Source organism: Gallus gallus, chromosome 3 (genome assembly GCF_016699485.2).
Source record: "Gallus gallus isolate bGalGal1 chromosome 3, bGalGal1.mat.broiler.GRCg7b, whole genome shotgun sequence".
Taxonomy (NCBI): domain Eukaryota; kingdom Metazoa; phylum Chordata; class Aves; order Galliformes; family Phasianidae; genus Gallus; species Gallus gallus.
This window is the reverse complement of record NC_052534.1, coordinates 58629856-58656542: the sequence shown is the minus strand read 5'-3', so window position 1 is coordinate 58656542 and position 26687 is coordinate 58629856. Positions and strand designations below refer to the sequence as shown.

Genomic DNA, 26687 nt, shown 5'->3' with positions numbered 1-26687 from the left:
TCTCTGAGTATAGTTAGAGCTGTAGAAAACTTTTTATATTTTCATTTTACCTGGTGAAGATACACTTTCCAAACTCACATTTTAAATCACATAGCAAGAAGTGTGGAATATCTCATGAAAAGCATTTAGCAGCTATGGTATATTGTGCTAAAAGTCTCTGCTCACTTTTATTTCTCTCCTGTGTATTTTATCTTCTAACTTACACTATCACCCAGAGGAATTTCCATAGTAAAAATCTCCTCCTAAATATCTTCTTGAATTACATATTTCTCTCAGGATTTCATTTCTGTTCTTTCTGATGTGCCTCCAGTAAAAGCAACAGACAGCAAAGCTTCCCAAAAGCTAAGATCCTATCCTGCAAACTTTAACGCTGTGGGTGAATCAACAAGAAGAACTGCAGCTGGTTTCCACCTATTGCCTTTGCTGTCCTCAAGCAAAGTCAAGTATTTTAGCATAAGCTGCTGGGGTTTTTTTTTTGTTGTTGTTGTTTGTTTGTTTGTTTTTTGTTTTTTTAAATTAGGGAAGAGCTTTAGTCAGTACATTGTGTAAGCACACAAGTCATTGCTGCAGCTCAGCTATTCAAGCCACCATAAAATAGGAGTATTTCACTGTGTACTTGTATCTTTGCACAACTTCTGAATTCAGTTCAAAGTAATGCATAGCTATAAACATTAGTAAGAACAGAAACCACTAGTTTCAGCTTTTGGGTAAAACAACTAGAGCATTATTGACTTACCAAGGAAAAAAGTTTTCTTCATTTTCTTTTTTTAAAGACTCATAACACAAATCACAGCTTTTAAAGATTGGCTTTCTAATTCTTTCCCATTTCCTCACACCCAGAGGCTTCAGAGATCATCCACAAATCTTTTATGTCTATTGATATTTGTTTCTATTATAAAGTAAAATAATATTGGTTTTCATTCTGCAACAATGTCAATCCGAAAAACACAGTGCAGTTCACAAACTGTAGTCGAGTGTCTTATAAAATGTATGTCACAGAACAGATAGGGTTCAAAAGGATCATAAAACCCAACTAGTTCTTTTCCCTTGCCATGGGCTGGGTTGCCACCCACTAGATTATTAGCTCAAGGCTCCATCCAGCCTGGCCTTGAACGCCTACAGAGATCTTGTGGCTTCTCCACGGCCAAAGAGATACAAAGGAAGAGGATCTCAGAACTGAACTGAACTCCTAAGCTTTGTTTTTTTCACTATGAAGCATATCTCCTTTTGAAAGATCATTTAATTTTAGTGATAAGTAAAATGACAACAGAAAGCAATACTAGGAAACTATCTGTATTAATATCTGTCAGGGAAATACAGATGGCAATACTATTTTTATCTTTCTGCAATTTGGAATAAGCATCACTGGTAAAGATGGCTCAGGAATTCTTGACCAAACATAATTCTTCCTGCTTATTTTGAGCAACTTGTATGAATTTAAGGGTGCTACATCATACAGAGTAAACAAACCTTTGACCTTACTTTCTACTTACATTTCATTACTGCCTGCACTTCATAGACAGGCATGAGAACCAAGTAGCCACCAAAATTCTCAGGAAGTGGATTAGAGGAGTCCCACGTATGTAAAGTGTTAGAAAGTTTGACAGTCCGGCTTCTGCACTTAGGGATTTTCCATTCTGCAATCTCTTTTAGGGTGTATATCTGGTCATCTTCACACTCGTAGAATTTTCCTTGTTGTGATAGGGGCAAAATAAAGGAATGAGACCGATTGTTTCTGACCATAACACAGCTCACAGCCATTGTTCCATTGATGTCTTCCACAGAATTGAAGGTGATCTGCTCACCTTGTTTGATTGTGACATTTGCCAGTTTTATATCCTCAGGGCTATAGAAACATGGATGGCCAAATCTCGTAGGCCCAATAGCAACTTTTCTTGTAATTTCTTCAATGCTGACATATGGTGTTTTGTCTGCCACAATCTTATAAAGACCTAAGAGCAGAAAAGATGCATTATAAGAAGGAAAATATACAAAGCAAGACAAGACAAACCACAGAATCAAAAACTACATGGTTTGGAAGGGACCTCTGGAGATCATCTAATCCAACTGCCTGTTAAAGCAGGCTCCCTAGGATAGGTTACACAGAAAAGCTTCCAGGTTGGTTTCGAATACCTCCAGAGGAAACTCCACAGCTTCTGTGGGGAGCCTGTTCCAGTGCTCTGTGATCCTCAAAGTAATGATTTTTTTTTTTTCTCACGTTCATATAGAAATACCTATATTCCAGTTTGTGCTCCTTGTTCTGTTTTTGGGCACAGTTGAGAAAAGCCTGGCCCCATCCACTTGACTCTCACCCATCAGATATTTATAAGGACTGAAAAGATCTCTGATCATATCTATGTCATGATTTCAGCTGTGATAAAGGTTGTTTTCTTCATTATGGCCGGTATGGTGCCACATTTTTGATTTATAATGAGAATAATGATAACACACAGTTTTAGTTGTTGCTGAGCAGTGCTATACAGAGCAAAGAATGTTTCAGTTTTTCAGCTTCTTGTGCTGTCCTGCAAAAAAGGGTGCTGGGAGGACAGAAGGAGCTGAGTGAGGACAGATAAAGAACAGCTGCCCTAGCCTGGCCGAGGGGACATTCCATGCCATATGGCATCTTGTGTAGAAAGTATAAAACTGAGGAGAGTTGGTTGGGAGGGGTAGTTCCTTCTTGGGGACTGGCTTGGCATCAGTAGGTGGGTGGGGATCAATTACATTGTGCTTCATTTGTTTCATATTTTCTTTTATCCATTATTATCATTATTATTATTTTCTTTCCTTTTCTGTCATATTAAACATTGTTTGTCTCTACTCATGAGTTTTACACTGGTTTTTTTTCTGCTTCTCTACCCCATGTCACTGCAGAGGAGTGAGCAAAATGCTGTGAGGGACTGAGTTGCTGCCAGGTTAAACCACAACAAGCAGATAGTTCAGTAGCTAGAAACGTAACTGTATAAAGATAATATCAACCATGTGATACAAAGCATAGATGGATGGAATTTGCGCATTCTACTCTACAGCTACAGCATTTCTGACATCCAGCATTTTCATGTCTATGATTATATATATATATAGTTTTTGCTGCAGAACAAACAAACAAACAAACAAACAAAAAAAAAACAAACAAACAAACAAACAAAAAAACCAAATCAAACTAAACCAACCAAACAAAAAAATCCATATTCTCTTAAATTCTTATCTGTTTCCTCAGGAAACCAGACCTTAAGAAACAACTGCAAACATGATATGAGAAAGAGTGACAGTAACGTGATCAGTGAAACACAGGGTGAATTTTCTCCCTAAACATCAGTACAACATCCTTCTACATGCAGACTGGGGATTCCAAGAGTAAGCATGCTTAAAGAAATAACACCAGTAGCATGTAAAGATAAGAATGAGCAAAAGAACTTGATCTTAGCATCTCTGATAGACCAGACCATCAGATGGAGTGCTTCACAGTTAGCATACTGTGGCCATAGCAATATAATTAAAGTGCTGAAATACTGTACTGTAAGGAAGAAGTTGCATCTGAGACTCCCTCGCCCCTGGGGACATTATTATTTCATGTTAGTCATGGCCCTTGGAGCTGTCTAATTAGGAGTCCACATCACAAGAAAAATGTGTACATTTCTATATTCATGTGAGAGTTTTCACAGAGGAAGATGAAGTGGACAGTTTAAAGGACTAAACAGTAGGGTTTAGCCGGGCTATGTGATTAAGCTATCCTCTTCCCAAGATGCAGCAGCGTGAATGCTGCCTCACAGAATCACATTACAGCTTTTATGTTCTAGCTACAGCTACACTGACAGTGAAGCCAACCTCCCAAGGCAATGCAGCACAGTTTTCCTATATCCCTACAAAGCCAAAAAGCAGAAATTCCATGGCCCTGTTACTAACACGTTTTTTGCATCCTCCAGACCATACAAAGGGTATTATGTCCTTTGAGTAAAAGAATTCTCCCATCTTTGCAGTTATGAAGGAGGAATGGGATGTATAGAATCATAGAATCGTAGAATCATAAAATGGCCTGGGTTGAAAATGACCACAATGATCGAATTTCAACCCCCCCTGTTATGTGCAGGGTCACCACCCACTAGACCAGGCTGCACAGAGCCACATCCAGCCTGGCCCTGAATGCCTCCAGGAATGGGGCATCCACAACCACCTTGGGCAAGACTCATGGAGTGCTGCTTAGCACCACTAGAGACACTTTCTGATCAGTTCTACATCTCATGAGTGGTTCACACTACATCTAAAAAGCTTTATGTGTTCTATTTGCCTACATCACCATTTAGAAGGGAAATTGGGGCAGTGCTGGCCATGACTCCCTTTTTGTGGTGATCAGAGTGAGATAATGGGCAGGATGCCACAGCAGGTGCACAAATCTCAGCCAGGTGTGGGAGGATGCTCATTCACACTATCTCCAGACCCCTCTCAGTTGTGGGATTACTTAACAAATAGGGTCAAAGGATTTGCTTTGGTTAAAAATTGCTCTTTTTTTTCCTCCCACACCTTTTCCATTGCTGAGCTTCACCTTGAATACATGATCAACAAAATGTAGGGGCCTGGAGTGAAGCAGGGGATCCCTAGGATTTCAGTCTTCAGAAAGGAGATATCAAATAATTCCCTAGACAATCGTTTTTTCTCTTCTTTTTTTTTCCTACTTCTTCCCCACAGAATCTCTGAGATTCTTGCCTCACTGTAACAAAAACTGCTACATTCATTTCATAGCTTTATTGCACTTTTTGTTAGGTACATTAAGGACACAAAGTTTCTGTCTGTTGAATAGATTTTCACAGGATTTATCACCAGATTGGGCATGTTCAGTTCTAGGTACCCCATGAGACCACTAGTAGCTGTGGCAACTAACAGCTCTGAGCACTTGTCAGCAGCTGAAACAACAACAGCCTGTTTGATTTACTGCAGAAATAAGTCACTAATTCTGCCCATGCTGTCTGCGATTCTGTGCCTTCGCACTTGCCAACGTGACAGTCAGCTTTTCCTGTGTGAAATCAGTACCTTAATGCACATACATCCTCTGTGTCTGTCCTCACTGCAGCACTGTGGGAAAGTCTCATGACTTTTTTCCAGGCTGCAAGGAAGCCACATCCATGAACGTAACTGCACAGGTAAAACTGCAGCACGAACTATTTTTCTCACTAATATTTTTAGTGCTTCCAACAGATGATTTTAACAGTTATTAACAAGCAAGTTAGCTACTGCAAACATAATTACTACTGGAGTTGTCAGTGTAGATCAAGGCAAATTGGTTCATCAGCATTTAGAAAATATCACAGTGACAAGGCACCAATGACAGTCTGAAACTGTGGACAAGACAGCATCCCCAAACACTGTTCCTGTGTCATGCACTGCAAGCACAGAACAGAGGGGCATCATCTCTTGGCAATGCTCAGAGAAAAGAAATTGGAATATTCTTCATTAAAAATGTATTCAAACAACGTGATGAATTCCAAAGACATTAACTACGTTTACAAATTTGTGATATAGGTGCACATGCAATGCCCCTAGAAAACCTCCAGAATCACATTTAGAAGGCTCCATAAACTATGTTAAAAAAACATTTCCAATTGATAATATATGGCAACACACAGTCACAAGAAACTTACTTCTCCTCTGTGAGGTTGACACCAGACTTGGGCTCTAGGAATTTCTCTGGGATTGCAGAGCTATTTGGAAGCCAACTTTTTTCAGCAGCAAACTGATGGCCATCATGGGTTGGAAAGCAGGTTTCATGGAGAAGAATAATTATCAGCCCTCACACAAAACCAGACAACAGATTATCCCCTCGAGCCCAGGAAGACTGACTTTGTCAGTAACAGAATGTTTGCATAAGCAACTAAAGGGCCATGTGGACTTGCATTCTTAGCTTCTGTATTGATGAGACCCTTGAATTATAGGCCCCTAACAGCTACCTGCTTAAGTTTACAGGTATGTAAAGTTCCATATGTTTTTCTCTCTAGAGAGAGAAAGTGAATAAATAAAAAGCTACTCTGGTATGATGGGGGAAAACCACTATGATTCCTAATTAACTGCCATGATCTGCCATGGTGCTTTCTCATAAATGCTCTCCAAGCCATGGTGTGTTTGTTTTTCATGTGGAAATGTGTTTCTAAAAATGTTATCTGGAACTACTCAGAATCTCATTAAAATCATTATGAGTCAAATTACAAAAACAACTGTTCTCCTAACATTAGATAGTGAGGAATTCTCCAGAGTAGGAAACATATGGCAAATTTGAGATACTAAAGTTTGGACATTTTGAGGTCGATATATATATATATTTGTATTCTATCATAAATCATAAAATGACTGAATCAAATCATCTTGGACTTTCATGAGAGTGCTTGGTGGAATGTTAGGAGGAACAACAGATTGAAGTAATGAATTAGGAAAAAAAAAAAATCAGCAGGTTTAATGAGAGCTGGCATTCTCACTCATATAGATCTGTTAGTTAAATAATTTGGGCTATGATCAAACACACAGATCTCCAGTAGTTTTGGGGATAGTTACAGGTAGAGACAAGAATGACAAGACTTATAGGTTGTTCCAAAAATAATATCTCCTATTTATTTCTATGGAAACTACAACAGATACAAAGAGCACAATACCACTGTTCCATAGAGTAAATTTTTAGCTACAAAATGCTATTTTTCAACATTATCACCACTATTACCTATGCATTTTTGCCAGCAATGAACAAGAACCTGCTTGTGACACCTGTAAAAATGTGCACCATGGGAGACCCACTGTTGCTGTCACCACTGCTGAAACACCCCACCCATCACCTCACTGTGCTCACATACACTGTATGTGAGCATAGAATTCCACGTTTCCTTCACATGCATATCCAGATCAGATGTAATTTTGTAAATTTGCCCCTCTGCTGACATCTGTCACATGGGGAAAAAAAAAAAAAAAAAAAAAAGCAACAGAATATTGGTGGGAAGGTTCAGCCTCTACTGCCATACCACCAACAACCTCCTCCAACACTGTGGGACTACATAATATATAAGAGGCATTACTTTTGGAGCAGCCCTCATAAATAGTAATTAGTGGAATTTATAGGCATTATTACTCTTCATGAATCCATATCAGCTAGTGAAATGCCTGCCGAGTTATCATTTCATAATTATTAAGCCCTAAATCTGAATACCCTATAATTTACACAAAATGTTTTAGGTAATGGTGTACACATTGATAGAGGACGAGGGTTTTGGAGTTAGAGAAAATAATTTTTACTGGTATGGGAGAGAAAAGAAGGCCCATGGATCATTTGTTTCATCCTGTGGGAAAGCATGTTTATACAGAAGGATATTTTTCTACATTTGTATGGAGCAATATATTCAGCACCTTTTTACAGGTAATACAGTGTGCCTCCATGAAGTTTTACACACTCCCTGTTTCCAGCCTTAATAAGAGTTCTGAAGAAAAGGAGCATCCACTCTATTCTCTCTTTTTCTTCTTTGTCCAACAGATTACTGAGCTAATCAGGCTCACCTACTAGAGCAGCAAATAGTCTTCAAGTTAAAAATAACAGAAAGACCTTCTGTCCTAGAGTAGAATCATGGAATTCTTACGGTTGGAAGGGACATTTAAAGGCCATCTAGTCCAATTCCCCTGCAATGAGCAGGGACATACACAAGTAGATCGGGGTGCCCAGGGCCTGATTCAGCCTTGCCTTGAAAATCTCCAGGGATGGGGCATCAACCACATCTCTAGGCGAAGTGTTTCAGTGCCTCAGTGCCCTCACTGTAAAACACATTTTCCATATATCCAACCTAAATCTATCCTCTTTAATCTTGAAATCACTTCCCTTTGTTCTATCACCACAGACCCTGCTAAAGAGTCTGTCCTCTTCTTTCCTGTAGCGCCCATTTAGATACAGAAGGGCTGCTATCGGGTCAACTTGCAGCTTTCCCTTCTCCAGGCTGAACAGCTCCAGCTACCTTAGCCTGCCCTCATAGGACAGGTGTTCCACCCTTGGTATCATCACAGTAGTTTCTGTTCCCCAAAGTAATGCAGAAGAATGGGATCAGCTTAGTTCCTGACTCCTCTGGAGCTGATTTGATTGCCATTCCTCCACCACCCACATTTCTTCTTCCTCTGTTCCATCTCTTGCAGCATCTTTTTCCCATTGTGCCTCAAACCCAAACTCTCTACCACCATCCCTTGTCTCCTGCTGCTGATTTCACTCCCGAGGCTGATGGGATTTTCCTCGGTATCATTTTCCCAGTCTGTGCCACTGATAGTCACAGTAATATTTTCATGAGATCACCATAGCTCATGCTTGGCATCACCACTGGAGAGCCATGTATCAGTGACCTCCTTGGCATGGAGACTGATTTTCTGATCACTTCTGTCTTGCAGGGCATTCACTCTGCTACGTAGAAGTCTTTCAGATTGACAGCTCTTTAACTCCTACCAAGGTGAGCCTTACTGTGCCCAGTCTCAGCTCTTCCATGCATGTATGGCCACAGGCAAGTCTCCTGCCTCATGGTTAGTGAAGGCTGAGAGCTCAAAGGGATGGTCTTGCTCAGCTACATCTGTCAGGTCCTGTAGGAATGAGCAGCGACAGCTGTCAGAGACATCTTGAGAACAGGGACAGATGAATAATATTTTTGCAGAAAAAGGAATTTAACAGAACAAAATGAAATCATTTGTGCTGGCACACAGTTCAGGTGTTGTGTAAATTACCTGTCTCTGCTAACTTGTTAGCAGTGAAAATTGTAGTTCAAAATGCTGTTAGATGTAGCCATCAAAATGCCTAGAGTAGCAGCAGATTTTTTTTTTTTTTTGGTCCAGTGTATGAACACAGAAAGAACAGCCTTGCCCTCTGAGGCATGAAGAAGAACAAATTAGAATGAGGATAAAATGAAATAACACAGATAGCGAACTTGCAGTTGCAGCGGTTTCGCTAATGCAAAGGCCAGATTAGGCCTTTATCAAGAATCTGATTTGCCAGAGCAGAAAAAAAAGAATTCTGTAAGTTGCAAACACATTCAGAAAGACAAAGAGGAAGGCTCATTTAGAGCCAATGAGCCCAGTTTTCCTCTCAGAGGGACATCATCCCCAGAGTTACCTAAATAGATGAGTGGCTTGCTTATGTCAGCATGCACACAGTGAAAGGGTAGATGTGTCCACCACATGCAACTTACAACAGAAGTAGAAAATAACATCGAAAAAGTTTTCTTTTCATCAATACTAGCAAGAAAGCCCTGGAAATGCAAAGAGAATGCAGTGACAGACTTGTGGATATTTTTACTGAGGAAAATCAAAAACAGTGTGAAAAACATCACCAGCAAATTGATTCTGTTCTTCGTTGTAGAGATGAGACAAGCCAGCAACATTGTTAGACTAGATTCGTTCATTTGGAAGGGACCTATGATGATTATCAAGTCCAACAGTTCCACTGAGAACATAATGTGTATACATAATAAAATGTGTACATTTTCTAGAAAACTAGTCAGGAGATTGCAAAAATATGCATGTAAATTGTAGGTATTTGACTACATTTAAAAATGTTCTCAACACGGCCACAATATCCAAACGCCAAGTTTTAAAACTGATCACTTGAATGCAACAAATCCAGACTCACTAAGTTCAATTACATGAAATCACAAGTCATTCTGTTCAAAAAATTATGAGATTCAACATTAATAAATGTAGAATTACTTTTAATGCTTAGTTGTGCTGGATGTTTTAGGATTCAGATGTTCAACCTCATCTGTCAATCAATATACAGACTACAGCTTACTACATGTACGTGTGTGTTAGAGATAATGGAAGAAATTTTAATAATAGCAAAGAAGATTGGAATTCAAGAAAAATACTAAGTATCTTGAGAGTTCACAGTACAGCAGTACTTCAATATCTCTAGATAGCCACAAATAATTAAAACGTCTTTGATCACTACTTTTGGGCCCTATCAGTGCTTGAAAATGACATTTCAAAAAAGTCTTTTAATAAGTGGTCATACAAATGGTTCTGATTCACCGAATAAGAAAAACATGAAAGCACACTGAGAATCCACTGGGGAAAAGAACATTATATGCTGGACTACTTCAGAGAGAAATCTGTATCTTAGAGATGGAAAATGAAGGCATGGCAGAAGATATTTTCCTGTGTAATTCAGATGAAACATTGCTTTTCTATGTGCTTTTGCATTTTATTTGCTTAGGAAATGTGTCTTGTCTTCCTCTGAAGAAAAAGCACACTCCAGTCTGGGGGCTGGTGTAACTTAAACATCTTATATGTGCCTGCACACATTCTCACATACACTGTAACACACAGAAAAACACTAGTGATGTTGCCAAGTCAAGAACTCAACCTACTGCTCCTAGGTTCACCATTTTTCTGTCAGCTTCTCAGCCTGGTTTGCCTCCTCCACTTCCCACATGCATAAACTCACAGTGTTTCATCCTCTGCATTTCAGTCACTCCTCTACTTAACACAGCCAGGCCCTAAAAAGCAGATAAAATGAGATGCAGTACTTGGCCACCTCTCCCTAACAAGGCTACATGATCAGAGGATGATATTTTCAATTAAAATATTAAGCCAGTATCAGATGCAAAGCATCAAGTCCAAGTTCAGAAAGGTGGGTATTTTGGGACATCTCTACAGAATGTTCTGATTTCCTCTCTTCTAGTTTCCAGGCACAAGACAGCCACTTTGGCCACAGGAATTAAAATAAATGATTAAATTAAAACAAAACATAAGAAAATATTTGAAGTAAGTCTTTTCTACTCAGAATAATCAAGTAACGATATTAATTAAATTATATTCTGCATGCATGGCAAGAAAAATAGATCAGAATTCGACAAAGTCACTAACAACTGAATAGATGTTTTTGTAAGAATTCTTGCAGTGAGCGACCTCATGTATAGAGATCATTTCTGAACATTATAACATGAATAATTTCTACCCAGACTTGAAAGAGTACTACAGGAATGGAAATTTAAAAATGAGTGGGTTGTGTTTTGTGCTATCTGATAAAATTGTATCCTTGACAGTTGAGACGTAATCTCAAACAAATATCGGTCAAGACAGCAAATCAATAAAATGCAAAAAAGTGATTATAATTCCTCAAAAACATGTATTCATGAAATACTATACCAGGAAAATTTAGTGGTAATTCCACTTTGGCAGAAAACTGGCTGTCTTCATTATTCTCACAGATACTTGCTATGAGCTTATTAATTTTGAAGCCAATAACTTTAATCACTTCTCCTGTTGACAGGCTGCATTCATTTCCAAACATTTCATAGATGGAACCTGAAAAGAAACACAAAAGAAAAATGTTCAGGTTTTTTTTCACTTTTTCAAGTATCTTTGTCTCTTTGTATAAAAGAAAAAAATTGAATTTATATGAAATATACTTACTGAAATAACTAATCTAATCTTTATTTTCTTCCTTAGGTTCATAAGAAAATTTATCTTGAGACTTCAGTCTCTCTAGGTCAGCCCTGTGTATGCACTGTCCTTAGATGCAGGAAAAGACTTCAAAGAACCCTTGTTTCAAAGCTGTAAAACTGAAATGTAATGAAGCTGAGCAGAGGATCACCTAGGTCATCAGGAGCTGCCACAGAAAATCAGCAGGTGGTGGAGCTCAGGCAGGCAAGGTGCCTCTGCACAGCACAGGGCACAGCACAACCCATAGAAAACAATGGTTTACAACAGAATACAAATACTACAGACCCTACAAGGTGTCCAGGGAGAAACTAGGAGACAGTGAAACACAATCTACATTTGATGTTTCTACAGAAACAGGAAATCTGAAGAAAGTACTAGAAAATTTGAAGTCTGGCATAGTAACAATGGTAATCATTGCCACACAGTTAAAAAAAAAACCTGTTGTTTCTGATATGGAAAAAAAAAAATCCTTTTTTTTGTCCTTGATGTTCAGAAGTTTGAGTGCCAGAACAAAGCAATCCAACCAAGTATTTCAGAACTTCCCTGGCACAAACTGGAAGTGCAGCTTGATCTGACAAAAAAACTTCCTTTTCCATTCAAGCTGTGTCCATCTCTGGTGTTTCAGAAGTGTGTACGTGTCAGGGTGGAATAATAAAGTAAATGAATAACAAAAGCCAAGTTATGCAGAAGAAGGAAATATTTTTTTCCCGGTCCCTGCAGGAGATTAGCAGAAGCTTTGAGGCATTGAATTAATTAATTATATATACAGTGGAGCAAACACACAGTGATTAAGCCTTCTTTGAGTTCCATTTGTAGATAGTATTACTTTGAATACAAAAAACCTCCCGTCAGAAATGCTGGATTTAACGCTAGCTTCCATTCTTCTTATGCAGTGCAGTTCCTACTATGAACTCATCAAGCTCTATCCTGAACTGACGTGGAAGTGCTGTGCTTGGAACCCCTCCTCAGAATTTCATTTCCCTCATGGTGAGAAACCTTATTCTCATATCCACTCATTTTTTGGTGACTGTTCTTTCCTTTGTTACTGACATTGCTCCACTATTTAAAATGTTTCTTTTTTACTCATTTCCATTTTTCCCATTCCGAGAGTGCTTACAAGGTTAATTTTGCCCCTTCTCTGTTTTCATTATTGACAAAAATCTCGGAGAAACAAGTTTTCTTTATCTTCTCTAAGAAGATAGATTTTCCTTTCCACAATCATTCTAATAGCTCTTTCTTGCATCTTGTTCAATTTAAACCCTTGTATTTTTCTCCTTTCTTTTTAACATAGGTAGCCAGAATGGTCTCAAGCAGTGAGGGGTATTTAAAACCTGACCTCTGGCTATATACAGCAATTGATAATTTAGATGGCCTGTACTGAAATATTGCCATTGCCTGCAGAACTCCCTTCCCACAGAAAGTAGTAAACTCTACTCCACAGCTTTCCTTGTAGCTGGAGAAGGAAAAAGCAAACAAACAAACAAAAAAAAACTAACCAAACCAAAACAACTCACTTTTTTTTTTTTAAATCAAGTGTCATATAGAAAATGCAGCTGTTAGCCCAGTGATTTTCCTAAGGCTTACTCAAGATCAATTCCAATCACACTGAGTATGGGATATATTTATCATCTTTGCTGCAGCACTTGCAGGTAACAAGCACTTGGTCACCACCTCAGCCTCATTGGAAGTCACTTGGAGACTGGTCTGAGCAAAAATCACTCAAGTTTTAGCTTAAACCCAAAGCCTGAGTTTGGGTAGGCTAACCAATAGGTTTGTGTCAGAACAGGAGAATGAATAAAAGTAACATGGAAAAACTGATTGATTTTACTCTGTCTTGAAGACATGTCCAGGTAAACTTTTCTGTTTGCTGTATGGTCCTCTCACAGTTAAGATGGACACCAGGGAATCCCCACCTGTCTCCCCTGAAGAAGACACATATGAGCATAGGTTTTAACTTCATGCAGAAGGAATCTATTAAATAAAAAATAAAAAAACAAATCCAAACAAACAACCCAAACAAAAATCTTGTGGCAGTTGCTTTTGGTTGCCTGTTTTCCCTTCCTGTGAATCCTACATGGGATGAAGAGGGCTATTTTACTCAGACTCTAAAATTCCCAGAAGGCTGATGACTTTCTGTGGCACACTAGTACAATGGTCAGCACAGAGTTGTTCTGGATTATAGGGCCATACGATATTAACCACAGTCAAGAGGAAGAAAGTTCTGTTTATGCATCCTTTCAATCAATCTGATGCCAAGCAGAAGACCAAGAGAGCTGTTGCCCTCTAATGATAAAAGAACAGTTTGGTTTTCTTATTGTAAAGATACTGTGTAGTTGTTTACTCTCCTTTCAGCCTTTTAGCAATTCAATACTGACTAACCCAACTTCTTCCACCAGATATTGCTACACTCTCAGTAGCCGCTGCTCTAATAAACAAATGAGGAATTATCATAGCTCTCATTGCTTCAGTTGAGTTCTATAGGATACTTTATGATAGTCAGATAACTGTGTGTGCAATACTTATTACACACGAAAACGAGAAGGAGAGAAAATTGAGCAGCCATGAAGGGGGTAATATCCCTTTTGTGCTGAATCACCTCACTCCTCACATCAGACAGTAGATTTCACAAGCAGCCATGATATTATTAGATAGAGGGAATCCCACAGGACCCAGCATGACGAGCTCTGCATTACAGAAATGTGGAAAGATGAGAAAAGAATTCCAGTATTCTCACTCTTGAATAAATATTTGCAAAAACAAACACAAAATGTGAGCTTGTGACTTACAGAGGCTTTTTTTATTCAGTGCAGCTTTACATCTAGCTTCTCCAGTTTACGTCACTTGAAAAGAGACCCCTAGAAACCATTTAATGTATTGAAAGTAACTCCACTGACTAATTATGGGCTTCAGGCACATTTACTTTCATCCCTGTGAGACAGTCTTTGCAAGTGCTCCCCTCAGTCCATCTGAGACCCACTACACATCCAGACACAGGCAACATTGCTCCATAAGAACACAGACACTGAACAATGAAGATTCAGTGGCCTAGCTGGCCTGGGGTGGTTTCCAAATAACACAGTAGCTAGAGTGAAGCAAATCAAGCACCTATCCTGAGGTGGAGAAAGGAGCAGTAAAGAGGCTAAGCTTCTCCAAAAAAATAAGGTGTAATTGAAAAAAATTTAACCACTGCTTTAGTCTATATCTGCAGCAGAGTGCTGCCATTGGGAATTGAGTAGGGGATGCAGCAGTGGGCCTTGTCTCTGATTATGGCTGGTTCTGGAGGCACTACTACTTTTATCAGATTTGCTCTTACTTGGACACAATAGCTTCACTACAAATTATACTGCAGAGAGTTGGAGAAGCTCTGTCCTCCTTATAGAATATAAAATATAAACAGAGCTTAAAAAAAAGTGATAACACTGATCAGTTAGTGGTAGGCTAAAGAGACTGAAGAAACAGTCTGGCAGCACCTGTAAAAAGAGCCTAGCACTGCCAAACACTCAAAAATAGATGACTAGATGGCTCAAAAATACACTTTTGACAAAGCAATCAAAATTTTCAAAACATGAGAAATGCAGTGAAAAACGTACACGGGATAAACAGAAGCTCAGCTCTTTAGAGATAGCAGGGAATCTAAAACACTACAAGAAAAGGGTAAAATACACAAGAAAAGAAAATCCACACTTATAAAAGAGACAAAATACCTGAGGCAGACAAGCATATGGAGTTCAAGCTGGAGTCTACAAAAAGCATTACATGGAGCTGCAGGCTCAGTTTGAAACATCAAGGGCCAACATAATGCATTCAGAAAAAGATGGATTATAAACGCCAGACTGCAAACCACCAAGGAACGCGTGCAGAAAGACACACGGGGCTGTCACAGCACCTTAACTCCCACGGTCTTTAATCAGAACAAAAACATGTAGGGGAAAACAAATGGATTGTTCATCTAAAAGCATCAGTTCCAGGAAAAAGTGATATTAAAATTAAAACTTAAAAGAAGTCACAATTCTAATTAAGAGAGAAAAAGAGGGAGAGAGAAAGAAACAAAAGAGCAAAAGAACAAAAGACCAAAAGAGAAAAAAAAAAAAGAAGAATGAAAGAATGAACAAAAGAATGAAAGCAAGATAGAAAAGCAAGGGAGCTGGTTATCCTACCATTAAAGAAATAAATGGTTACATGAGTATATAATTAACCAGCAAACGTAATACTTTGTAATAGATAATACCAAGGAAAATGAACTCATTCTTGTGTTAAAGAAAAAAAGGAAGAAAGGAAAGACATATTTTTGGCACAATCAAGAAGGGAATTAAACAGTTAGGAAGAATATTTTAAGTCTTCAAGAAAAGAGAAAGGCTTAGTGGGCTGAAAGTGGAGAGCACCCAAGTACCCCAGATCTCATGGCTGTAGGACAGCACTCTGTAGCCAATAAGAGAGGCCAAATAGATTGTTTGTAAGCCACCAGCTGAGGTACATCACAGCATTTTCCATCAATTGAGGAATTCAGAGAAAAACTTTCAACAGTTTATCAGCAGTAATATTCATATATATGAGTAAATTGACAGCTAGATATGCAGATAAGCATGGGAATAGGTATCTACCTAAAAGACCATTTTCATGGACATCTTGAAGGACTTTCATTACCTACTCCTTTACCAGAATCATGTGAAGTAGACCAAAGGTGAAAGAATGTGAGGGTGAAAGGCTAGGAGGAGAATAGCTAACAGACAAAGACTATGATTGCAGAAGCCTTATTTTTAACAATACCAATATAAAAAAATCATTAAAAAATGAAACTCTGCCAGCCATACAAGAACGGATTAACTTTTGGGGGTGCAGTTGCATGTACAGTATTGATTGTAATTACATATTTGTCTGCAGCTAAATTGCCTGAGCCCTGATTTTAGCCCTTGCTTGGCTGTTTGCCTGGAATAGTATAATGAAGATTATGTTCAGACAAGAAAAATGTTACCTATGTGATTTGCCATCCAGGCATTTGTAGCAAATATTTGTGCTGATAAAAGGGAGGGAGGGAAACTGCATGGTTTTCAAAAACAACAAGAAAAATACTTTTTCTTTTAAAAGCCACAACAATTAGTCTTAAAACTCTGTGGAAATGCCCACTGTGTGACAAAATGACCCTGAAAGAGTTCACTTCAGTCTATGTGAAACGAATGCCCCCCAAATATACTGAAAATTAAAATTAAAATAAGAGCAGACCTTTCAATATATTCGTTTGCTATGAAACATGAAGTCACTGTGTTTTTTCCATTTGAGTTGCAAAGAAAGTGTTGAAAATGTAAATCCGGTAAGCTTGAGAACTGAATCTTTTTGATTTGAGAAAGATGTGTACAACATAATGCAAAATACATTTTAGCAGAACCCAGAATAAAGCAGCTTATTTACAGTGATCAAACAGTGACCCTGAAGGCTGTAATTAAAGGGCTTGTTGCCTTTGAAACCACCTTTTCTAGATTGCTACTTTGTTCAGTAAAAAACACATTTATATCCTTTCATAAGCTCATCTCTAGTTTGACAATCTATATTAGCAACTGCTGTGATCACATCAAAGCAACCATAACAATTGGTTCGATATCTGTCTCCTCCATCTTTCCCAAAATGTTAAGCACCAGCATCCTCCCTATCATGAACCCTTTATTTTAATTATTTCTCATTACATGTAAACAAAGACTGTTTTCATATTAAAAACTACAATATAAAACACAGATACGGCTAATGTATGAGGTGGATCAAGTCACTCTTCACATCAGGGCTAGTGACAGCACCACTGAAATAAATATTTTATAATGCAAGTTAGAACAGCACAGCACATATCTCAGTAATAGTTCCCATTCTCTCCCAGTAGCTTAGTGTCTATTTGTTGACTGCTCTAGGAGTGAACAATTCAGTGATCCCAGTAGGGAGTGTTGCTCAAAATCAGGTCCATGACTAAACACTGTTAATATATCACTTTTACTTAACTCCATTCAGTCACAAAGGTCTGGGCACTGCAGAAAGGAAGACCAGTGAGAGCAATGCAGCCAGACAAAAAATGTGACCAAGATTTCACAGAAGACCATTTAGCAGGGCTGGAACTCAAGCTCAGGCTGGCTGATTCCCAATCTGACAGTCTGTCTGCTTCAGTGCTCTGTAAAGCACTTCCAAATATCCCCTATTCTTCTTTAAACAAAGCTCAAACTTTTCTCCAATACAACCAAATGACTTTGTGGGCCAAACACGAGGCATATACTCCCCAACCCCATGAGTTTGAATCCTTGAAGGAAAAAATTCCTCCTTTTCATCTCTCAGTGGCACCCACTGAATTCATTGCAGCTGGCAGGCTCAGAGGTCTTTGAAAGAAGATCCAAAGAACCAGGAGTCTGGCTGCTTTGCTAGGAGATGAAAGATCTCCTGACATGTCTTGAAAAAGGAGAACTTTGTCCCAGTGTCCTTCTCCAAATGTTCCTTTCTCCACTATTATGTTGTCATCAGTTGCCCATATGGATACTGTCTTCGTAGATCAGAGGTGCCTGTGTTTCAGTGACTGGTGATATGATTCTGCTTTCCCAGAAAGGCATAACCCCTTGGTGTAGCCATTCAGCCAGAACCACAACAGTCTGCTTTCGGCTGGGACATAGCTGGGTTGAAATCAGTTTTATTAAGGCTGATGCAGGCACCTAAAGTAATATGAAGAGCATAATGTATCTGTAATTAGTGTCAATAAAAAATATATCATTCTTTATGAGTGTTATGTGGGGGTCAGCCAATTGTTCAGAGTTCGTGCTCTTTAGTCAAAGGAGAGAACTGTTTTGAAGTTGCAGGGTGGAGAGTTTTGTTTAATAACGTTAATGGTATTAAATTCTGATCAAGCAGTAAGGAAAAGTAACTGGTTTCTGACAGTGAGAAGTTACTTATCTTTTTTCAGTCAAATATCTCCTGAGAACTGAATAGGGCAATCAGCACGCAGGACTTACCCCACTAAACTCCATAAACTAAATACCTTGTGGGAAAAATACAGAGGCTGAAAATGTTATATGCAATCAGTGGCAGGCCAGGAATGAAACATGCTCCAGTTTTTCTCTCCAATCTCTGGCTGTGGATGCAAAAATTACGAAGCACCTGTATGGCTTTTATTCACCCCTTCCTTCCTAACCTTGATCTCACTGGGACTGGGGGATCCCAGCATCCCCATGCCCACACCATACTTCAGTAGCCCAGTGCTTGCAGTGGTCACTAAGCAGCACTGTGTATAGCACCAGATGACAGGGCGACTTATTGGGCTATACAACAGTTCTTCTCTTTCTAATGTGCGCTAAGCAACAAAAATCTGCATATTTGGTCAGTCTTGTTCACAAATTCTCCAAGGAGCTCAGTAATTAAATTACAATCAATACCCTTCAAAAGGCTCTTTGCTAAGAGAGCATCTTATCTTGATCTCATCTACCTAGACTGCAGAGGGTCTGATTTTTGCCAACACAAAACCATCAAAAAAACAAAAGCTGTGCAATTTATCTTTCATCATATAAAGTCAAACTTTAAATGTCAAGTGCTTTAAGCCATTTCAATCATAATGGAATTTTTAAAAAATTACTTCTGCAGTTTCTGATTTATTTCTTTCCTGATGGATTTATGTGTTTTTTTTTCCCCCTTTTTCTGATTCTCATCTATCCTGAGGGCTCATGCTCGTGTATATGGCAGCACAGCCTTTGTGTGTGCAGCACCCACTATAATGGAAAGAGCAAGTGAAACCACAGTTCCAAATACAACGTCTTTGACCTTTTGTTGATTTTACCCCTGCAAGTTGGAATCACTGTAGTAACAAAAACAGTGCCAAAAACTGCTTTTGAACTGTGTGAGTCATCACTGTTTTAACTGTTTGTGATTTATTTAGTCTTATTCATTTTCTTTGCAGCATTAATTTGACTTAAGGTAAGCTTATTGAGGTGGGTGTTTAACAACATACGTGCTTCAACAGACTGGGCTTAAGAAGGTTGCTTAAATCATGTTGCAGGGTCAGGCCAGAGTGTTGAGAGTTACAGATAAAACCCCAAACTGGCAACTTGTTTAAGCACCTTACCCGCTAAGACCACTGCACGCTGCCCCTCAGCCCATTTCTGTCTGCCCAAGGGAGCTGACTAGAAACGGTGAACCTGAACAAATGCCACATTCCCTCATGCATAAGTCATGATGGGAAGAAGTTACTGAAAGAAAAGAAATATCTCCCAGCAACCAAGCAACAGCACATGGGCTGAGACTTGTGTACTATGGGAAGCGTGTACCAAGACATTTCCTCTCTGCTTATTTGCTGTAGTCATTCAGCTATCTTCCTAGAGTCTGAGTTTGTGAAGGCTGTGGTGGTATTTTTATATGATAGCAGGTTAGCACGTACTGGAACATGGCTCCTCACACCACAGACCTCCTCCTCCCATTCCCAGAGGCCTCCAACCCACTGCATAAAATCGGCACATGGGGGAAGGGCTGATCCCTGTACTGAAATAAGTCAGGCAATTTGGATATCCTTCCTATCCCTTGTGCCTTCAACAGAGAAGCCTGGAGCTGAATGTCAAGGAAAAAAATGCACATAGGAATCCTCAAAACAGCTTTGCCCTCAGAGACAGCTACTGAGGGTCAGGTTTTTTGCACTGTATGTGGATGAGTCATTCTACTGAGGGCAGCAGCATGAATAAAATGAGCAATATTTGACCCATAAAAGTCAGGTTTCATTCTCATATTGCATTCATTGAAAGGCACTTTCCTTCTTGTTCAGAATAAAAGATGTTTTTGAAGCAATCTGAAGCAAGTACAGCAGAGTTTCGGTGGTTAATAGAGAAAATTTACTAACATCTCTGACTACTGACCACAAAAGCAAATTCAAACAACCTGTTGTTCTTGTTCTACCCAGGGATCACTTTCTTAAATGCTGAATCAAGAGGAAAAAAAATTACTATCTTCAAGGGAAGAAACCCTTCAATTTTCATGGATAGATTTGGACTCTATCTGTAAAAAATGAGAGAAATCAGCAAGAACAAACACTGTACCACAAAGTTCTACAATTTATTACACAATTCTTCCCTTGGCATTCACTCAAGTGGGACTCCACCTAGCAAATGCGCAGGTCATTTTCATTGATCTTCCATCTCCAAGAAATACAGCCCTAATCATCTTCATCAAAATGTTTCCAAACTGTCTAGCTGAGATGATGTGTGAGGATTACTCTTTTAGTCAATTTGCAGTTTAGAGGTTAACAGAGTATTTGTAATTAATTGCAGTGTTCTGCTAATGGCCAGCAGAACCCATGGCTCTCCTGCAAGGTTCTCAGAAGCTCACTCTGGAAAGAAGCTGCTTCCCATTAACAGAAGCAGAAAGGATGAAACTGAAACTACTGAGAAGGCAAGCAAGTGTGGATATGAGGTCAGCAAAAGAGAATGAAGAGAAACCATGAATCTGACCATGTTCATGTTCTTCATGGCTTGCAACAGAGTTTTTCAATGGAGCAGTTCACATTAACCAAAGAAGGAGCACATCCCTGTGAGTTCTGTTAGGTATTCCCCTTGCAACTGTTATGGAGTACTGAACAGCCTCATGGGGAGGAGGAAACCCACACCTGACATCTCTTGGATATACAGAGGCATTAACTTTGGGTGTGCATGAGGCCGCAGTGTTATCTAGTGATATCTCTTCTCACCACTTTGTTCCTGAAGTACTTTACAGGCCCCATGAGAAGGAGCAGAGTGCAGAACTGCATTTGCAGCCTTCGGCCTTGCTACACCTCAGGCCTGTGGAGGTGGGAGGAGCTGCTAGCTTAAAGATCTCTTCTCTGCATAGAAAGAATATACAGCATTAAACTTTCCCAATGAGTTTCATGGTTCCATCATAAAGGGATGTTCTGGCACTGCAATCTATGAAACACATATTGCTTTGAACAGTTGAAAAGAGATGAGGATCTGCCAAGTCTTCCTGTACTGTGAAGAGTTCTGGTATCCTAATCCCATCACTGGTGTGAATATTTAGCTTTAGGGGAATAAAAAAGAAGTACTATGTACTTACTATATTATTACTTTTTAGATGGAGCAAAAGCTGCGAAGGTTGTGGGTAGAGAACACAGTTAGTGGCAAGAAACACCAACAGAATAGATGCCTTGAGCAGGCATTTTTCACAATTAAAATTTGACACATTTTACTATCCTGCCAGTGGTTAACTTAAGCCTGCAGAATATTAAATTAAATTACCCATAAAATAATTATATCAGTATTAAAACAGACATAATTTTTTGCAACATAAAGATGAAAGCTCATACTGCATGCCATCTGTAAAAATCAGTGGCCATACAGTACTTAACTCACTAAGCATCAATATTTACTGAAATGTTCAAAGAAAGACATTCAATCAATCAAATCAGTTTCCAATGGAGTTTCAGTAGTTTAATTTGTTAATAACATATTTTAAGGAGCTATTAAATTGTCATGTACTTCAGACTGCGCTACAGTTGCTTTCTAATCAGTGCTGATTACTAAGATATTTGTATCTGACAAATTTGCTTTCATCTTATAATCAGCCTTCCTACTTCCTCCAGTAGTTTTGCAATTTGATTTCTGCAGCAGTGATATTATGAAAAGAACAGTGAACAGCAGAGTCCTAAACAGCTGCTCTGAGAAATGTCCCTGGGGCCAGCAGAACCACTCTCTCCCTTCATCGGTGTTTCTGTTTTCAGGGATGACAATAATTTCCCTACTTCTGTATGGCCCATTGAGAGTGATGAATGAAAAGCACTTTAGAAAAAGTTAGAGCTATTACTAAAAACCCATCTTCCTGACTCTGCACAATGTCAGCTGTAGAGAGTAACAGCAGGCAGACGCTCTGATCCTACAGCCACACTCTGGTAGAAGGAAGGGGCACGAAGAAGGTAGGAGCTTGAGCCAACCCCTCAAACCTTGGCCATCCTTCCCAAAGGAAAAAAAGGATAGGGCTTCAACTCTCCCCTAAGTCCAAGTGTGGCGTGAAAAAGAGTGTAATTTTGCTTCTGGTTTCATCTCAATAATGTAAAGCATTACAGGAAACCCAACCCTTTGTTTCAAACCAGGAACAAAAAAGAGAACTGTTCCTTAGAGAGGTGTCTGGGGTGTAGTGTTCACCACAAAAGGCAGCGTTTCAATTGTCTTCGGCTTCTCTAGTACAAAGCATTCTGAACTGAAACAGGATCTACATGGTCCTGTCCACTTGCAGTTTTGGGAGATGTGGTTAAATAAATCACATTTTTATTAACAGCAGCAGAGACAGTTTTTATAGGCTGATAGGTAAACTAATGGTGGAATAAGTACATAGAGCATGTTTCCAACATTCTCCACTTGGAGCTGTAGCAGGCAGACTTGCACCTAAAAGGTACTTGAACTGTATTTGGTGCTACATGGGTATGAAGGTAGAATGGGACTTCTTAATTATCATCATTAGAGCTTTGCTTTTGCTTAAGGGCAACCAAATTCCTACTTTTATTCTGGAGCCTGACTTTGCAGCTTCTAATAAAAACAATTCTCACCATAGAAAAGAAAAACCCTCTCATCTTTATAAAGACCTGTAATACACTTTTCTTAAGCTTGTAGAAGTACCGAAACTCTCAAGAACAGCAAGGCTAATTTGCAAGTCATACTTGTAGAATTGTTTAGACATAAATGCATTTTCTGTAAAATGTTGCTTCCAGATTGAGTAAATGAAAAGTTTCACCATCATGGCACATCAGTGCACCACAGAAAAATAGAGCATGAATTAAGCTTCTCCATCTCCTTACCAGCTATGTGGCTATGACCATCATTGGTTGGTTGCTGCAGCTTTGATATGACAGCTCTAATTGATTTATTAGATCATCATTTATTTTATTTACCATTCAAGTAAGTGATAAAACCACAAGTGGTTTTAAAAAACCCTTGTGAGGTTTTTGTTTGTTTGTTTGGTTGGTTGTTTTTTTTCTTTTTTTTTAGGGGGGGAGGAGAGGGGTAGAGCATAGCATGCATCTTTATACAAGTTCACACCATTTTAAATTCTCATGCCATACAATTAGTCATCCTTCTCAATTGACCAGATTCAGACAAACCCAGCAGTGTGATGCTTTCAAAATATATCTTCTTGTACAAATGCTCTGATTTGGTCCCTGCAACCATAGCAATAAATCTGTGTTCCTGTCAGGAGATGTGGCATTGCCCACACCATGATTACAGGTTGTACAGCCTGCAGTACAAGAAATTAAAAGGGGCTGATGGAGGCGAGTGGCAGTCTAGCCAAGAAAGGACTTGGGAAGGGTTGTCCTAATGGAAATTCAAAATGCACAAAGTGGCTCACTCTCCTGTTAAGCAATATAACAGGAATTACTTCAGTCTCTCTCTGAAGCACTGCTCTTGCTTCAGAAAATGCAATATAAATCAGAATGCAATCACAGAACAGCACGTTCCCCCCTGCTGCAAGGCACAGATGGAAGTAAATCGCTCAGGAAAGATGCAGTGTGGACAGCAGCTGAGGGAGGGAGGGAACACTGGGGCAAGAAGACCTTTTGTTGCCCTAGATCTCACGGACCTCTTAGACAAAGAGTGTCTCGAGTGTCTTTAAGCCTCCCCTGAAACAAGGAAGGAGAGAGAAGAAAGACTGCAAGCCTGTTAGTGGGTATCAGTGTGGTCAAGTGCTTTAAAATGTTGAGGCCCCATGCTGTGCATGGAAGGAAGGAGATGAGCTGCACTTGTGCATCAGTCTAGCTTGTTGTATATGCAAGATACACTGGCTGTGGAGTGGAGAAGAAAGCACTAAGAGCAGAGGACAGGAAAAGGTGGTGCTTCCAGGGCCGAAGAAGCAGCAGAGCAGCTCAAGGCCTCACCCTGCCAGTGTAGATGTTCATGGATCACTGTGGCATGTACCACTCACTTCTCAGGTCAGGTAGCTCTTCTCTGAGAGAAAGCTGCCAGCTAAGAGCCTCACACATCAGAGTGCATAGCTGCAGCATGGCCAGGGGGTTGTCCCTCTACAGTTTGCCTTCTCCATGTGCACCAGAGCCTACACAGCAAGTGGAAAACTGTGCTGAAATCTTCCATTCTCTAATGGTGTGGAGTTTTGCCACCCACCAGCAGCAGGATACAAACTGTAGGGACTCAGAAACCTGCTGACAGTGGAGCTGCTGCAGTTTTTTTTAGTGTTTGTATATATATATATATGTGTGTGTGTGTATCTCACAGTAATTTGCGTGTGTATACACACAGCATAGAATCACAGAGTCATTAAGGTTGGAAAAGACCTCTAAGATCATCTAGTCCAACCATCAGCCCACCATCACCATGCCCACTATCCATGTCCCACAGTGCCACATCTACACGTGCACCTCCAGATACATGCACATATTGTATTTATAGCTACTCAAATTCAAGGAAGTGATCTTCTAGTTTTACTTTAAACTCCACTATTTATCACTTAGGTAGCAGCCTTATCACCAAGATTTTCATTTAGTTCAAGCTGAAAACAAGTTCTCAGGCCATTTTTAAAAATGCAATTTGAACAAGACATGAGTGAAAGTGAGGGAAGGCCAGAAAACCATCTTTTCAAAAATTTCTGGTAATTTTGGCCACATAAATCTCTCAGCGTGACTTTTTGCGTGCCGGTCCTATGCGTCTCAGGCATGCTGTGCCTGCAGATGAAGAATGCCCTTCCTGTTCTGCACCTCCCCAGGAGTGGAGAGAAAGATAGGCCCTGAAAGCCCTGGCTCAGACTTTCCACGGCTGCAGCAAAGGGTAACTGTGTCCTACCTCCTTCTCCTATGGTGCAGCGTAGGGATTTTTAGATCAACATAAAGGTAGACGTTATGGATTCTGAAGCTTAAGTTCGTTTCATAAAGTCCCCTCTGTTTTATGTAGTGTAAGTCCAAGTTTTCCTTCTTTCTTCTTTGGCAGGCAGGAATTCGTAACACCATGCATAGTTCTGCCAGGGAGTTTATTTACCCTGGGGCCTTGCTTAATCCCCCTGCAAACCATTGATCTGCAGTGACAGGCAGGTAACCTTCATTTCCCAGAACCAAACATGGCTTGACATGGTGTTTTCACTGTGATTACATGCAGTCCATGCCTTTTTATGCTTTTTTTATACTGGGCTATGCTTGTGCACAAAACAGAGGTAAAAAGGTTTGCACTGCAGAGCAGTTCTGTGCTTGGTCAAGGCATGTACTGCAAAAATACCTATCAAAATATTGCCCCTGTCATGCTGCTTCTGGCTCATAGCCATCCATTCATAATGGCACACACCTGATGTACCCTCAAACATGGGGCAAAATGTCAGAAAACTGTTTTTCCTTATCATTTCCCACATTTGCTTTCCAGTTTCTGTATTTCTTTACTTCAGAAACAGAGATTGCTTCTCCGTGTCAATCCCAGGAGAGCAGAGCTAGCGCTAATGAATTAACCTCTGCATTGTGATTTGCCATTGCTAGATTGATGGCTCTGTGCCAGCGCAAAGCAAATTCATGACTCATTCCAGTACTCTTTCCAGAATAAGATGAAGTCTAACTACATCGCCTTCCTGAAAGCTTCACTGAAGAGCAGAGGTACACCATACCAAAAATACTTCTAAAGACATTGATGCTTCTATTATTTTCTTCAAAAGAGAGAAAATTAGAGGGAAACTGCCAGGAAACAGGGCTATCAGCATTCTACCTCTGCCTCTCTCACAGCCACCCCAGGGAAGACCCAGTGTCCAAGATGAACTCAGAAAGCTATGCCAGAAGGTACCCATCACTCACCTTCAAAATAGATGCCTGACTGGATTTCAAGGACCCTTGGAAGGGTTCTGGGATCCAGAGAATGAATGAATTTCTCCAGGGTAGATACCATGGTTGGCTGCAAGGCAGCATGTGGTTTTGGCACTCGAAGGCCAGGGAGCCTTTAGAAGCTGCAAGGCTTACAGCCTGGCGTGTGCTCTGCCTGGGGAGTATTGGCAGTATGGGCTGTGGGGTGGAGAGGAGCGGTGCAGGGAGGTACTTCTGCTTCTTTGACCTGCAGACTGCTTCCTCCCACAGCCGCAGGCAGAGTGCTGTGATGTGGGGATGCCGAGCTGGGGTACCTGGCTTCACCAAGCAGTGTGGGCATCACTGTGGGTACTGGACTTGGAAGCAGGCAGGGGTATCCACCACAAAGCTCCATCTCATTGATTGTGGCTACTGGTTTGATGCTTGGAAATATCAACCCTATGGGAAAAAAAAAAAAAAAGGCATTTAACACCTGCCCTGCCTA

The 26687-nt window shown here is 39.9% G+C and overlaps 1 protein-coding gene across 2 annotated transcripts in view; it reads right to left on the bottom strand.

The window, feature by feature from the left end:
- The window catches only part of THEMIS (thymocyte selection associated), an 83318-nt gene extending 56908 nt beyond the window's left edge, over nucleotides 1-26410 (bottom strand). Inside the window, exons 1-4 of one of the 2 annotated variants that reach the window (XM_040697916.2) lie at nucleotides 26198-26410; nucleotides 11140-11298; nucleotides 1806-1952; nucleotides 1494-1691 (exon numbers count right to left, since the gene is read on the bottom strand). In XM_040697916.2, the coding sequence (XP_040553850.1) occupies nucleotides 1494-1691; nucleotides 1806-1952; nucleotides 11140-11298; nucleotides 26198-26288 (595 nt within the window). In that variant the 5' untranslated portion in view covers nucleotides 26289-26410. Of the gene's footprint in view, nucleotides 1-1493; nucleotides 1953-11139; nucleotides 11299-26197 lie in introns of both variants that reach the window. The other variant, XM_015284452.4, reaches the window with a different exon arrangement.
- Nucleotides 26411-26687: the final 277 nt, after the last annotated feature.